Source organism: Lissotriton vulgaris, chromosome 1_1 (genome assembly GCF_964263255.1).
Source record: "Lissotriton vulgaris chromosome 1_1, aLisVul1.2, whole genome shotgun sequence".
Lineage (NCBI taxonomy): Eukaryota > Metazoa > Chordata > Amphibia > Caudata > Salamandridae > Lissotriton > Lissotriton vulgaris.
Genome location: NC_141685.1, coordinates 1,825,780,453 through 1,825,797,117, shown reverse-complemented (window position 1 = coordinate 1,825,797,117; position 16,665 = coordinate 1,825,780,453). Strand labels below are relative to the sequence as shown.

At 45.2% G+C, this 16,665-nt stretch overlaps 1 protein-coding gene across 2 annotated transcripts in view; it reads left to right on the top strand.

Annotated features, from left to right (window-relative positions):
- DRAM1 (DNA damage regulated autophagy modulator 1) overlaps positions 1 to 16,665 on the top strand; it is a 303,166-nt gene that overhangs the window by 104,573 nt on the left and 181,928 nt on the right. For both annotated transcript variants that reach the window (XM_086919254.1, XM_086919262.1), the window contains exon 4: positions 12,268 to 12,445. In XM_086919254.1, the coding sequence (XP_086775380.1) occupies positions 12,268 to 12,445 (178 nt within the window). The remainder of the gene's footprint in view (positions 1 to 12,267; positions 12,446 to 16,665) is intronic.

Below are 16,665 nucleotides of genomic sequence, written 5' to 3'. Positions count from 1 at the left end.
CCAAGTGTTGATGGGATGAGCACGGTTAGGTGATTGATTGAGTGACTCTTGTACTCCTAATTGATGGTTGTGTGATTTTGGAATGGTTGTCACTGGTCCTTGAGATATCAGGGATACCAGCTGGCCAGGTGTATACCTGCACCTGGTGTATAAGAATAATTAATGATGTTGCGGAGAGTGCATTTCGTGCAGGCTGTTAGAGATTCTTGTCAGACTGCAAGATATTGAGAGCGAACAAGTGAGCATAGCCAGAGCTGGGAGTGTGAAAGTTATTCAGGCTTTTCCTTCAGAGACGGAGCTCAGGCAGGCCTGGCAAGCGGTCATGGGAACGTATTTAGTCATCAACTTGGGGAATCCACAAGCTGGTATAGGGAGGGCGGTTGTTTCCTCTTGTAGCAGCTGGTGTGGTTTCTGTCCCCTTGACTGATTTAGATGTTGCTTTCTATTCCCCCTAAATATATCAGGACAGAGTGACTGGATTGCTTTCAATATTGTGTTGCTTCTTTATTTCTGAACACAGAACAATGGTCTTTCTACTCATGTTCTGCTTTTCATGCACTTCTGACCCTGCTTCTGTTAGGGGAAATGTGTTGGAAATTTTGATTGCATCAACCACTAACCATCTGATTATTACACCAGAAGGGCTGTGGTGGAAGCGAGGTGTGGAAGGGAGGGGAAGTACACCACAATGCAAACAAAATGTCTAGCTAAAGACTTTAACTGTATAGTTTCTTTTGATAGGTCACATGGCCAACAGAAGAAACATAAATTAGAGTTTTAGGTCTCTGATGTAATAGTGGCAGCATTTCTATAGTTTCTTGAAAGTAGACAGGTTGCAGAGAGAGATCTTTGCCTTCTCAGCCATACAACATTCAATAATGAAATGACATTGCTATCAGTAAAATACATATACAGTACAACTTTAAACTGAGTTCCTCAGCCTGCAACCTACATATTTAACTTGCTTTTTTTTTTGTATTTAACCTCAATGGAAGTAAAATGCATGGAAAAGTTTGAGCACTAACTACTTGATCATTAATAAGTCTTATTTTCAAAATATGTTCTTGTCACATGCAGTTTTGTAAATTGGAAGCAGTTCCCGATATGCAGTGCTCAAGCGTTAATTTGTTTTGTTTAGTTATGCATTTTAGTTAGCTATTGTTAATATTACATAAATAAAGCATGCATTATTAATTCATAAATAGGGGCTTGGGCCAGACCACTTCGGCCATTGCTTAGAGCTCTCGTTAATAGGGCATAAATGATACATACATTTTTTAAACATTGTTTTTATTGGCATCTGAGATAAAGTACACAGTACAAAATGCAAAACTGAAGGGTCGGGAATGGGGCAGAGGAAGGGGGGAAAGGAAGCACGGGATCACATAGGTTTTTGATACATCATTTTTGGGAGTAGAGAACCCCTCCGGATGATCCCCGCCATTGAACAGTAACAGTGGTACATGTTCATCCTCAATGGATCATGTGGGGTGGAGAATGACAATGAGGTGTTCTGTCTCAATCTTTGTGTTGTTTATAATGGAGCGCAGGAGTTCCCTGTAGCATTCGGGAATGATGAGGTGGGGGAGTCAGGAAACAGGGAGGAATCACCAGGGTTAGAGTCTTATGATGAGATGAAAAGAGAATCCCTGAGGCTGAGGTAGGAGAGGAGGGATTCCCAAATGTCCTTGGGGTGTGACGTGGGGGCATCAATTCCCAATAGTTTGTTAATTGCTCCTGGCAGTATGCCCCATCATGCAACCAGGTGTGGATGGAGGGAGCAGGACGCCGGCTCCAGTGCATGGCCACCCTGCAGTTAGCTAGTAGGAGAAGCATCTCTACAATTCGGCGGGTACACACCAAAACATCTTTGACTTAGCCCAGAAGGGCCACTAGCAAAGTGGGGGTACGCAATGGCCAGTGATTGCTTGATTGGTTGAGAAAACGCCCCCCCTCAGTATTCATCTACCTGCAGACATCTCCATGCCAGATGTAGAAAGGTGGGCAGAGGTGATGCGCATCTCAGACACCGCACATCCTTGATGAGCCCTATCCTAAGTAGCTGCGCTGGGTTGCCGTACAGTCAGTGCAAGAACTTAAAGTGTATTAATCAGAGCACCTGTAGTTGAGGGATGATGTCTGGTTGCAACAGTAGGTCCATTGAGCATTATTTAGGAGTGGGTCTGTGTTTTTATCGTCCGGGCAGTACGAGGGGCTGGGGTGGCAACCGTGCAGAAATCTGCATGTCGGAGTAGAGACAAGATACTAGCCTTCACGGTGAAGTGTTTGTGAGTGTGTACTCCAAGGATGGGAGTATTGTGGAGGGTTGCAAATGTGCTGGGCAGTGCACGACAGACTGCCCAGAGCTGATGATAGAGCAGCATCTCCAATATCATTGGGTGTGAAGCGGTAGAGGTCTCAAAGGGCGGCATGAACTGGTTATCTGGATGAAGGTCAGAGAAAGTTGTAAGATCACGACCACATGCACCTCACGCTCAGACACCTGTATCTGATAAGAGGGGCAGTTGTGGATTTCGGCCGGCGGGTTTGACAGATCATAAAGATAATGTACTTTGGCATGCCTCCTTAGACCGTCCCAGGCCCATCTCACGTAGCCCCCCATAATCACCTTTGTTCGAGATACATTGTGAGGTAGAGTGCTGTGAATAGGGGCCATGGTGCTCTAAATGGCCATGTGCGGCTGGGAAAGTGTCGGGTGGAGCCAGTAGTGCAGGTTATGTTCCTGGCCACAGAAGGCATAAAGTGACTTAAGGACCTCCAAGGAGATACAAGGCTATCTACTCGCCCTAGTCAGTGTAATGAGGTTGGAGCGCGGGAGGTGTAAAAACTGAGCAGTGAGGGGGTGGACAGATTGAGGAAGAGGTACAGGATTTTTTGCTATGGCAATCCGCCCAGAGATGGACAGAGGCAATCAGGGCCAGATTGGGATTCTGTCTTCAAGCCGAGACATAGCCTTGCCATAGTTAGCTCGCCAAAGTTAGTGAAGGTCATGGCTGAGCCATAACCCCAAGTAACGCACAGGTTTGGAATCCCATTTGAATGGGTATTCTGTAGAGAAAGCCAGGGTGTTGTCTGTAAGTGGGAATAATATTGATTTTGACCATATAATTTGTATGTCAGAGAAGCCGCCAAATCTGATGATCTCAGGAGACGATGGTGCCAATGTGTAAAGTGATGTCATCAGTGTACATTGAGATCACCAGTCCTCTGGTGGTGAAGCCGTGGCCCAGATGTGCATGATGTTGCCTAAGTTTAGCTGCTAGGGGCTCCATAGCCACGGCAAAAAGAATGGGTGACAGTGGACACCCTTGTCATGTCTCATGGGTAATAGCAAATGGATCGCACAACATGTCGCTCAGCCTTACCCGGGCGGTTGGCAGAGTATAGAGGAGCTTTATCTGTCTAATGAATGGGGCTGAGGCCCATACAGCCCAATAATGAAAAGAGATAGGGCCATTCGAGGGAGTCGAAAGCCTAGGGGAGTTATGTAACGCCGCCACTCCTGAGACCCAGGGGTCTAAATGATGCATGACTGTGAAAATGGTGCGCAGATTAAGAGAAGTAGATCGGCACAGAATGAAACCAGATTGTTCTAGTTGTATAATCTCTGTATCAGAAGGAGGAGGGGATTGGCCAGGGTCTTGGCGAAGATCTTGTAATCTACATTGATCATAGATAACTAGAGGTAAGAGTCATACTGTTGCGTTGGTTTGTCTGGTTTGAGTACTGTCACTATGACCGCCTCATGAAGGCATGGAGGTAGAGCGCAGTTTGCTAAGGATTCTTCAAACATTGCAAGCATGTGAGGTGCAAGGGTGGATGCATACTCCTTACAGAAAGTGGTGGTTAGACCATCCAGGCCCAGGGTTTTGTCAACCTGGAGACTGCAAATAACCTACTGGAGCTCCTCTGTTGTGTGTCAATTTAGATACCCGTATATAGGTTTCCCGATTTATGCCCTTATATAGGCACAATTCTCATTGCCCTTATTTAGGCATAGAAATCCAAAGCTTATTTAGGCATTACTCATGCTAACCAAATACAGGCATGGTCACCTACATCCGTCCATCCAGGTCACAACGAGTTCTTGGAAAACCAGACTCTTAAGCCTTTAAGATTTCCCCTGCTTGGATTGTTGATTTCTCCAAGAACTCATTTATTATGCATGAACATCTATTCCTTAGGGGTTCATTCATTACGTTCCTCTGCCGGACTTTTACATCAGTACAGGCATTCCTAAATACCTTCAAGGCATAAATATACCTTCATTTGTCATGCACTGACCAGACACTGTCATCCTCCTCGCAGAGAACCCAGCTCCAGTGTTTCGGACTCCCTTCGCGGGGTGTTAGAGATCTAGACCCAGAAAGAGATTCCAACCACTCTCATTCTAAGGTATGGAGCAGACTAGAACCTAGAGGGACTTCTGGCAAATACTAAATATAGCTAAACCAGACTATAGAAAACAGCACCTACTTGTTACCTCGTACTACACTTAGGTTAGGTACACTGGGGTAGAACTATTTAGAAGCACCAGACGAGTATACACATTTTAGCCTGTGTTATTTATGTATGTATTTTATGAATATATGTCATAGCTACAAACCATGCTATTGCAGAATTATTTTATCTTACTGCTAATGCTGTACGTATTATACTTTGCATTCTGTCTTACGATTGTAGCAGCTCATATCTCTTGCAAGAGAAATAAGACTGTTCAATAAACCCTTTTTATTGAAACGCCTGTCTACCTATTTCTGTGTAACTCGGTAGAAACAAAGCATGCATGATTGATGTTATCTATTGTTTCCACTATTCTGAGACAACTGCTCCGATTCTATGGGAAACAAAGTTGTCATGTTTATGCGGTTGTCAAAGACTATTCCCTTCTTGTTCATTCAAGAAGTTTCTATTGACCTCTGAGCTAGCTAGCACACACAAGTAATTAAGTTTAATGTACTCGATAGAGACATACTGACCTTAGTCCTATGTCAAAACTATAGTGTATATTATTCCAATGCGCTGAGCCTATAAGGGGTATAGGAACTACACTACACCTCCACCGTAATGGGGGAATCAAGATATTCCCGATGCGCTTGATCTAGTCAGATGAGCTGCATGTCATCCAGGTAACTTTGTAGGTCACCATTGATTTTTGCCGAAGTGGCGGAGTAGAGGTAAATGTAAATGGAAGTTATATCAAGGTTTGGCTTGGGAGAGGATTGGAGATCCTATTGGTCATCTTGCAATATTGCTATGTTTGTGGAAGACCACGGCCCGCACAGTAACCTACAATGGTCTTACCCTGGCGGTCACTCTCTCTGAAACAACGGGCTTTGGCTTTTCGGTCTAGACAGTCAGCTTTATAAGTTGCCTCATCAGAGAATTCAGTGAGCTTTTCTCGAATTTGGGCAATGATAGAAGGGTTTTTACAGGTGAATACTCCTGTTCTAGGACTCAGATTTCCCGCTCCAGAAGGGCCAATCTTCCCCATACAGCTTTTAAAATTCCGGATTGCTTAGCGAAACAGGTGCACCGAATAACTACCTTGAAAACTTCCTAAAGTGTATAGGGGGACGTGATGGAGCCCTTATTTTACGCAAAGTATTCTGATGTCTCTTGGCCAATCTTATATCAGAATACTGAGTCCTGTAGTGCAAAGCATGGCAAGTGCCATGAGAAAGCGCAGGGGTCTGACAGAGGAATCAGAAGCTCCATCAGTACAAGACCATGGTCAGAAAGTGTGCGAGGTAGGTGTGAAATTTTGGTGACCAAGGTCTGGATGTTACGAGAGACCAGCCAGTAGTCGATCATTGACTATGTTTTATGGTCAGCCGTAATGCAGGTGCCCTCTGTCTGCACGCAGTGGGTGTGCCACCAAGCATCATGTACAAAAATGGTTGTGGATTATAGTGTTGAATGTCAGTGTTGCATGCGGGTGTGGGCGCATACAAGTACCGGACCGGTCCAGCTTATTGTCTAGTATGACATTGAAATCCGGTCCCCACAATATGCCGCCTGGACAGAGGGTGGATATGAGCCATCACACTTCAGAGAAGAAGTCTGGGTCAACTGTGTTGGGGCCGTATATAGTTGCCAGTATCACCGGCCGCCTACACAGAGTACCAGCCAGTAGCACATAGCAGCTATTGTTATCGCAATCTCATTGTGCACGTCTTGCTTGCCACTGCAGGCCCTTACACAGGAGTACAGCAACGCTCTGCACATTATTGGAGAATAGGGAAGTGTGAGTCTCACCGCACCATTGCACATGTAGTCCTGGCAAGGAGGGCTGAATGAGGTGGATGTCCTGAAGGAAGCAGATATCCACGTAATGTTTATCTAAGTGTGCTTGCGCTAAGCAGGCTTTCCTATTGTCATTGAGGCTGTGTATGTTCCAGGTGAGACATTTGGTTGAGGTCATGATGTCAAGTGATAGGGGGGGTAAGAGTGAGCAGTAATGAATCATGTGGTGCGCCTCCCATGGGATGGCGCATGTGAATCCTTGGACTGTGCAGAATGACAAGGGGACAAACAGTGTAACTGTAAACAACAGACAAGCATTTGAAATGCAAGAGGTCTCGCCTTAGTTAAAAGCAGAGCTATTGGCTGTGCAAACGTAAAAGTAATATGGCGGACAATTTTATCTTCTATTTATTCAGTTTTGTAACAATGGCCATGCGGCGTGCCGCTGTTACTACAAAAGTCAATTGATAGACATTAAATAAAGGAGAAAGATGTTTGCCCGCCGTATTACTTTTCCTTTTGCAAAGCCAATAGCTGTGCATTTAACTTATTTGAGACCTACTGCATTGCAAATGCTCCATTGGAAACAAAGGAAAGTGAAGATAGCAGTACTAGGCGGGAGTCTGGGAAGCTTTAAAGAGGCTTTGGGTTTACTGATGGAGAGAAGTAGAATACCAGTGTATGTATAGTGTAGAGCAGCAGCTGCAAGATCTTAGTTTTGAGGGTTTAATCGGGGGTATGTATGGAGGGAAGAGGGGAGTATTGTGTATATGGCGAGGAGGTGTGATGGGTTGATGTGGGGGAGAGTTATATGTATAGGGAGAGAGGGGAATTGGGGAATGTATGTTTGGAGTAGAGTCGTGGAGTATTGTACATTTTTGGAGAGGTAGGACAGATTTATGTATGGGCGGGAAGTGAGTCTTTGCTGTATGGACTGTGCGGCAACATTTATATAGCGCTTATTTTATCAATCCCTGTGTTGGATCCTGAAGCCCATGCCTACATGGGCAGCATGCTACAACTTGTATGGTAATTCACTGAGGTTGCAGCAGATGTAGGCCTTTCACTTTATGACCCACGCATGTCTTGCCTATTGACACATGGGCAGACTAACACCTTTAAATGGGATGGAAATCCATTTAAAGACGTCTGCCTGTGTATATGCGCACATGTGTTACAGCAAACAAATGATGGACGGAATGCTGACAATGCAAAAATTCTCCCCTAGTCAAAAGATCTGGGTTAAATCCATCCTTCTTTTGCCCACTATGCCACCCCAGTTTGGACCCAGCCAAATGCAATTCATTCTTGACCCTGTGCCCCATGGGAACAGTCCAGACCGAACTGCCAGGCCAGGTCCTCCCTGGACCAGAAATAAGTATCCTGGGACCGGTTTCAGGGTATGTCACCCTTCTTCAGCCAGGCTAGCTTGAATCCAGTGGCACAGTGAGCAAGGGACCCATGTCTGGGCATACCCATCCCACTTAGGACGAAAAGTGTTACAGCATGAGCATGCATTGTGGTATCGAATGCTTCACAGAGATTGTGGCTGAAGGCAGTGCATGTGCAGGATGCAACACTGTGCAGATGGCGACGAGCACTCTATAGAAGTGACTAAGGAGCTGCCAAGCCCTCAACATTTTAAAAAATGAGCAGTGGACGAATCATGATGGCCAGTAGCACACTCTCACCTTTTTCAGAGTGTCCTCAGGCAGCTGCGTTGAACTGAAGAGCTCAGCCATATTGTTGTTCCCTGTGGTGGTGGTCCTTCTGCCCGCCCTCTCCCTGCAGCACCACCCCAAACAGCCGGCATGCAAAATGAAAGTGACGTGCCGCACTGGCTAAAAAAAATATACATAAAAAAGAGTTTGTTGAGCTGCGCAAAGTAAAGTGTGCCGCAGCTTCTGCTTAAAAAACATATATAATATTTTTTTAAAGCAGTTTGGTGACCTGCGCATGCCAAAAAAGGGGTGTGGCAGCCACTGGTAAAGGCGAAGTCGATGAAAAAAAAAAGGATTGAGGCAGCGTGGCGTCCATGCTTGGGCTCCACACTGAGGCAAGAAAACACATGGACTCTGCTTTGTGAAACCGGGGAGATTGTATTGTGCCTGTAACAGGCAGCAGCTATTAATATGCACTTCGAGGGAGTAAAAAGTTAAGCGCATTGAGTATTCACCACCGGATAGTACTGCACGAGGAACGGATTACAACAAACGCCCATGTTTATAAAACCTATGTGCATGGCGGCCCCTGAAGCGGCCACCATGGTTGTAAATAAGTAGTCTCCAGACAAACACATGAACACTTACAGTGTAAGAAAACTGTAGTTTGTCCGTGCTGTTGGATTGAAAACAGAAGTGATGAATCGGAGTATGAACCAATAAGGACCCAGTAAACAAGAGCGATGGAGCAGTGAACAAATGGCAAGCAGCAGGCGGGATAACTCCGTATAAGGATAACACAGGTCTTGCAGACAGCGCATGCGTGCTGCTTAGGCTCGACCTAAAAAACAATACCCAAATTCCACGCCCACCCACTCCAACCAATGATACGGTTGAGTATGGTGAAACCTCCCATCTTCTCAAGAACCCTGTAGTAAACAAATAACTATTGCGGGAGTCGTCCCTGGGGGATTATTGGGAGAATTACAGAAAGAATACAATCTAGCTAACAATCACCTTTTCCGATATACACAAATTAAGCATGCTTTAGCAAATTACAGTGATGTATTACGAGTTATGACTCACGAAGCCCCTCTGGAGCACTAGGTTCTCACAGAACACTACTGAACAACAGTCAACTATCTTTTGACACCTCACACCAAATGGGAATGTGATCTGGGGATGTTGGAGGAGGAGGTTAGGAGGGAAGCCTGCTGTCACCCGTGGGAGGTTAACATTAAAATAGGGTTCAGACAAGTACATCTTAAACTATTGCACTGTGTGTAGAATTCGAGAACCAGACTGTCTGTATGGGGAAGATCGAGAAAGATAAATGTTTACGTGGCTGAGGTCGTCAAGGCACTGGCTCGGGCTAAACGATTACTGTAAGCGAGTGGGCCGATGCATTGCAGAGGTCACCGAAGAGAATCTTATAATAGATGCAACACTGGCGACACTTGACATTTGGTGGGAGCAGACAGGTTACCAAAATGCTCAGCCGTTCTGCAATATGGTGCTTCTAGTTGCCAGAAGAGACATCGCTCGTCTGTGAGGAAGTCGCTAGCCTCCACCATTCGGTTTCTGGAAGGCAAGTCTGGGTTGTTGTCTGAAGACTGAGAATACCTTGCATAGGGCCCGGGGCTGCTCACTGGAGTTTGAAAAGGTGTGGGAAGCCTGGAGAGGTTTCAGAGATATGATGGGATCTCCAGGGCAGAGATTCCTCCAGAGAAAGAGACAGTTGATTCTGATCGGTATAGGTGTGCTGCTACTATGTTGATGTGATTGCTGTGCTGCTGATAACTCAAACGATTTACAAAAGGGGGTGGTGATGAACAGAGTGTCTGAATTGAGCAGACCACTCTTACCCAGTCCAAAGATCAGGGCTTGATCCATCACCGTTATTTATCTCACTGCCCCATCCCAGCTCAGAACCTGGCTATATGCAAATCAGTCTGTCCCTGGCCCAGTGCATCATGGGAACAGGGCAGACTAAACTACCAAGCCAATTCTTTACCAGAAAGGAGACAAGCTACCGGGGACCGGTTTCTGGCATTTCAGCCGTCTTCGGCCCGGCTTGCTTGAATCCTGATGGAGCAGTGAGAAAGGGACTCATGTCTGAGTATACCCTGCCACACCTATAGTGGCCAAAATCGATTTACAAAAGGGGGTGGTGATGAACAGAGTGTCTGAATTGAGCAGACCACTCTTACCCAGTCCAAAGATCAGGGCTTGATCCATCACCGTTATTTATCTCACTGCCCCATCCCAGCTCAGAACCTGGCTATATGCAAATCAGTCTGTCCCTGGCCCAGTGCATCATGGGAACAGGGCAGACTAAACTACCAAGCCAATTCTTTACCAGAAAGGAGACAAGCTACCGGGGACCGGTTTCTGGCATTTCAGCCGTCTTCGGCCCGGCTTGCTTGAATCCTGATGGAGCAGTGAGAAAGGGACTCATGTCTGAGTATACCCTGCCACACCTATAGTGGCCAAAATCGATTTACAAAAGGGGGTGGTGATGAACAGAGTGTCTGAATTGAGCAGACCACTCTTACCCAGTCCAAAGATCAGGGCTTGATCCATCACCGTTATTTATCTCACTGCCCCATCCCAGCTCAGAACCTGGCTATATGCAAATCAGTCTGTCCCTGGCCCAGTGCATCATGGGAACAGGGCAGACTAAACTACCAAGCCAATTCTTTACCAGAAAGGAGACAAGCTACCAGGGACCGGTTTCTGGCATTTCAGCCGTCTTCGGCCCGGCTTGGTTGAATCCTGATGGAGCAGTGAGAAAGGGACTCATGTCTGAGTATACCCTGCCACACCTATAGTGGCCAAAATCGATTTACAAAAGGGGGTGGTGATGAACAGAGTGTCTGAATTGAGCAGACCACTCTTACCCAGTCCAAAGATCAGGGCTTGATCCATCACCGTTATTTATCTCACTGCCCCATCCCAGCTCAGAAGACTGAGAATACCTTGCATAGGGCCCGGGGCTGCTCACTGGAGTTCGAAAAGGTGTGGGAAGCCTGGAGAAGTTTCAGAGATATGATGGGATCTCCAGGGCAGAGATTCCTCCAGAGAAAGAGACAGTTGATTCTGATCGGTATAGGTGTGCTGCTACTATGTTGATGTGATTGCTGTGCTGCTGATAACTCAAACTGCAGTTGGCCCCGCAAAATTACATCATTGATTACATCACTGATGACATTTTGAATGATATCAGCTTTTCACATTAGTTTTGATGTTTCCAATGATGTGAATGACAACTTTAGTATTTTTTGTTATACATTGTTTTAGATCTTCTGTCTATGATGGCAGTATCATTTAAAAGTAATGAATAGATGTTTATTCGTCAAGTATATATTTTTCATCATAATGGAGGGTCTTTTCATCAGAAGCAATAGTTGTTTGTGTAGTAGTGATTTAGGTGCATATTTAATTTTTTGGGATGCTATACTGAGATGGGGTATGGGTTTTGGTAGCTACTTTTCTGTTTCCTTCTTTGCATTTTAACATATATTACTTAGTGATAGAGTGTAGACATTATGTATCTTACTTGCAGTAGTTTCTCTTTGTATTTATACGATGTGTGGTAGTAGGATACTAGTGAGATGTTTATATGACATGGGAGTGTTTCTAAATCACAGTGTGTGTGTGTCATAGTTGGCTATTTGATTTTTTACAGCAATTGTGTAGTTTCCTGTGGTGTTTACTTTATGCTGTGATGGTGTTTGTGTGCCACTGAGCTAGTTGGGGTGTTTATGCTGTTTGTTTTATAATAGTGGTTTATAGCTGTTGTCATTTGTCTACCTATTGCTGCATGTGTTTTAAAAGAAGCTTAATTTCTGATGAGACTGTAAGGGGTTAATTTGTAAATAAGAAGTATGTTTTTGTAGTAATTGATACAGCGTTATTACATGCTGTATCATATGCAAATAGTGTGGCTTAATAGTTCTGTAATTAGCTTATAGGTAGTTTAGGTGTAAATGTAATAAATATTCTACGTAAAAGTAATTAGGTCATGACAAAATGAAATAAGCAGAGTACTGGTATCTTTAGATGATGCCAACAAGCCTGCAACATATTTTTTTTAATTTCAAATATTTTTATTGAAAATAAATTTTACATATTAAAAGTTAAACTGCTTCCTCGAGTCGTGTTCATTTTCCCCCAGCGTTTGAACTGATCCTTGTAATTCGTGAGCACTATAAGAATACAGATCATTAAAACTCCAGTTTCTAAAATAACCTGAAGAATTCTTATGTAGAGTTGAATTGAAACTGAACTCTTAACAATTCAGCAACCTACTAACCTGTCCTTTGTCTGTTTTTTCAAGGAACGATCGGTACCTATCGTCCATGACGTCGGAGCCCTAATGACTTTTCTTGGTGGTGTGTTTTACATCATGCTGCAGTCTGTGATCTCCTTTAAGTCATCCCCACGCTGGAGTAGTATTCGTCTTTGTCGTATCAGAATGGCTATCGCTATGGTGTCTCTTGCTGCTCTTATTCCAAGTATCCTTTCATGTGCCTCTTCTGCAACAGTTCATTTTGTTGTTATTGTTCTGCTTTGTATGCTTATATTATTTAGTTATGAATGTAAAAAAAATGTTCCTTTGGCCTATTCATGGGCCCGTACTCCGTTATCAACTTCCCGCCGAAGCCTATTTGTGTACTTCCTCTATAGGTAGCTCAAATCAACACGTTTAAAAATAACAATGAGAAAAGTGCACATTTCCCATACTACTGGAGTTCATAAATATTGTGAGAGCCCAATCCCCTTCTAATTGTTATCTGAAACAGATTTCTTTAAATACAACCTTTAAAAATATTGGACAAGGTGCTTGAAAATATGGAAAGTGGATGGGGAAAATATGCTTTTCGAACTCTCCTTTTTCTTGGCCCCAGCCTGGAAAGTTTTGTGTTTTGTGAAGATTTGACAAACAGTGCCAAAGTTAGAAGCAAAACGAGAGCAAGTATTTCCTATGGTAACTAGTAGGTAATTGACATTTACTGATTCGAAAATACAGAATTTTACTGATTCGGTATTTTCGAATCGGTAAATGTTATGTAGATAATAATTCGGTAAAAAATACTGAATCGTTAAGATTCAGTATTTACCGAATCGGTAATTACCGATTCAGTATTTGCCATTCCTTCCTATGGGGCTGGATGCTCATAGGAATGAATGTCAATTATCGAATCGGTAATTACCGAGTTGGTAAAATAGGGAAAGAGTCAAGGGTGGCTGGGTGTCTTCTGACACCCTGTTGCACCCCTGAATAGTGCTTGTGTGCACATGTGGCACACATACATGCCCTAAGGGCATGTATGTCTGTCACATGGCACAGGTGTAAATGCACAGATTTGTATTTACAGAGGTATTCGTTATTTAACATCAACTAATAGCTGGTGGTAAATAACGAATCCTTAAAGCACAGAAGCACTCTTTGAAGTGCTTCCTACATGTCATTTACCGTTTCGGTAAATACCGAATCGGTAAATGATGATTCGGTCAATACCGAATCGGTAAATACCGATTTGTTATTTACCGAATCGGTAAATTTACCACCTACATAAGAAAAAGCCTGTTACCGGCCGGTAACGGCGGATTTCGACCATTACCGACCGGTAATAGCCTTCCTACATCTGACCCTAGATCCTAAGCATAGCTATCCAGTGGGGCAGCCTCAAATAAATATGTGTGTGTGTGCACATGTGTGTGTGTATATATATAAATATAAATAATATATATTTACATACACACATATATATATTACCTACTGGCAGTCACAAGTAGGTAGTTATAGTTAGAATGTAGTTAACATAGAAACATCGTTTTTTCATTTGCCAATAACTTTTGTGTTGTTTGCTGAATACTTGCAAAATTTTCAAAACTACTTTGACACTCACTTCTGTTGCTGTCTTGAAGGTTTTGGGGTGATCCGTCAAGCAGGCCGAGAAAAAAAGGTGGAATTCCGAAACGCATTTTTCCCATGTTAATTTCCATAGCAACTTTAGACATGGCTACGGTCCGAACTGCTGAACGGATGAAAGGAATTACACCAAATTTGGCAGAAAGGTAGATGTTGGTTCAGGGTAGTGCCTTTTTGTGATTTGGTGTAAATCTGTTCAGTAATTGCAGAGCTATTTAAAGAAATTTCCAATTCTAAATGCAGGGATGCAGAGAATCCGTGCTGAGATCTGATTGGTTGCCAACACTTCAAACCAATTTTGGCAGCCATCTTGGGCCGAGTCTTAGAAAAATGTTTCAGAACAAGAAAAGGGGCAAGGTAGAAATACTCTAACCCCTAGGCCTCTTGGGTGAGGCGGGGGTGGGGGGCAGGTGCAAAATGCCCCTTGGACCACCATCTCCCAAAGGCTTATTTATATAAAAACAGGGGTAGCCTCTCGCAGGCTGAACATCAAGAAAAGAGGGGGCTAGGCGCTCCATCTTTTGGAGTCATGGGTGGCCATGGGGCCTGCCACCTTCCATGGCCGGCTCCTGCTATGTCCAGGGTTCCCGCCCCCATGGGGTATAGCTGTTTGCTGTGGCTTGGCGGGATCTTTACCACTGCTGCCAAGCCACAGCAAACAATCTGCTTCCAGCAAGCAAGAGCATTGAAAGCTCTTGCTTGCTGGAAGAGGAGAAGAGGAGAAGAATTGCTTTTAGACAGAGGGAGCTGCATGTTTAGCAGCTCCCTATGGTGGGGAGGGAGCAGGAACTGCAGGGGCCTTTAGCCGTCCCCGCGGTCCCAATGGAGAGTTGGTGCCTTGGAGGCACCCACTTTAAGAAGGCCAGGCCCTGGGAGATGGTGTCCCTGGAGCCAAATTTGGCCCGGGGAGGAGGTTCTACATGGCCCCCTCCTCCATTCAAAAAGGCCTGGCCCGGGGGATGGGGTCTTCAGGCTGAAATGGGCCCAGGGAAGGGGGCCACTTGGTCCCCCTTCCATAATAAAACAAAAAAATTTAAAAAGGCAGCCTGACATGTCGCCGGAGGCCCCGCCTCTTTTCTCCACCACTCTGCAAGTGAGCCTCCTCGTGCACAACTGGTTTCGGGGATGAAGTCCCTTGGCTGCTGAGGATCCTGGGGGCCAGCAAACTGTCCTGTTACGTCCAGTAAGTCCCACACAGTGGGACTGCAGAGAGGTTGCTGGAGGCCACTCCCCTTTCTCCACCACTCTGCAAACAAGCCTTCTGACGCACAACTGGTTGGGGGATAAAATCCCCTTGGCTACTGAGGGTCCTCGGCGGTCAACTACCCCTCCTGTTACCTCCAGTAAGTCTCACACAGAGGGAGTGCTGAGAGGTTGTCAGAGGCCCCACCCCCTTTCTACATCACTCTGTAAACACACCTCCTGGTGCAGTACTGGTTGCGCTGTACTGGTTGGCGATGTAGTACCCTTGGATGCCGAGGGCACTACCTTCAGAAAGTCCCACACAGCGGTTAGTGGATGAAGTCCCATTGGATGCTGAACATTCTTCAGGGCCAAGAACCCTCCTGTTAACCTCCAGGAGGTCCACACCGCAGGATTGCTGAGAGCTGGTCGGAGGCCCTGCCCCTTTCTCCACCACTCTGCAAACTCGCCTCCTGGTACACAACTGGTTGGGGGATGAAGTCCTCTTGGATACTGAGGGACCTTGGGGGACAAGAACCCCTCCTGTTACCTCCAGTAAGTCCCATACAGCGGGATTCCTGAGAGCTGGTTGGAGGCCCGCTATATTTCTCCACCATTCTGCAAACGTGACTACTATTTAAAAAAAACATAGAAATTCCCTTAAATATCGAAAGGTTACAGGGACGTAATAGTTAGGAAATAGAATTTGAAACATCTAAGAAATTCATTTAAAAAAACAAAAGATTACAGGGAAGTTATAGTTAGGAAATAGATTTGAAAAAACCTTAGAAATTCACTGAAAAAAACAGAGGTTACAGGGATATTATAGATTTTTTTTTTCTTTTTTAAATTTCTTCTTATTATTTTTACATCTCTAAATCATGAAAACAATCAAGGTACAGCCATACATTTGGACCGCCTCCGTTGAGGTGGTTCATAGTGGAGCCACAATGCCAAATCAGTCGAATAGTCATAGGTAAAATTGTAAAGCTTCCATTGGCACCTTAGTGTGCAGCTACAGAGTCGTTCAAATGCACCACACCTTGTAAAGGCTATGAGCAAAGGAGAAAACCCACCCCCCATCCCCCCAATCCCTCCAACTCCCCCAACACCCCTTCTTCCACCCCCCCCCTGCTGCCGGGCCCGTAGTGATGCAGTTAAAGTTTCCCTATCTCTGAGTTGGGTCACCTGGTAAGGCTCCTACCTGTTCAGGGGCCTCCCCCGCCCAGAGGGCACTGTCACGGAACTGGTCAGTGTCACCTGGGAGTCTTGTCCCACCATCTCCTGTAGCATGGCCCCCACGCCAGTAGGACCTCAGGTAGTTTGCCATCCCTCCTAGTGTACCGCATGTGCCCCTCCTCTGCCAGTGCCCATTCCCGCAGGTCGGTCTTCCATTTCGTGAGTGACGGGCCTGTTGGGCCAACCAGTGGATCGCGATGCGTCACCAGGCTACAACCAATCCCAACACCAAAAAGCGCCTGCTTACTTTCTGTTTAGGGTCCTGAAGGATCAAGCCCAGGAGACACGCCGCAGATCCATCACCACCATTTATCCCGTCACCCTCGTCAGTTCCATCAGGACTGCCTCCCAATATGATTGGAGTGCAGGGCACGCCCA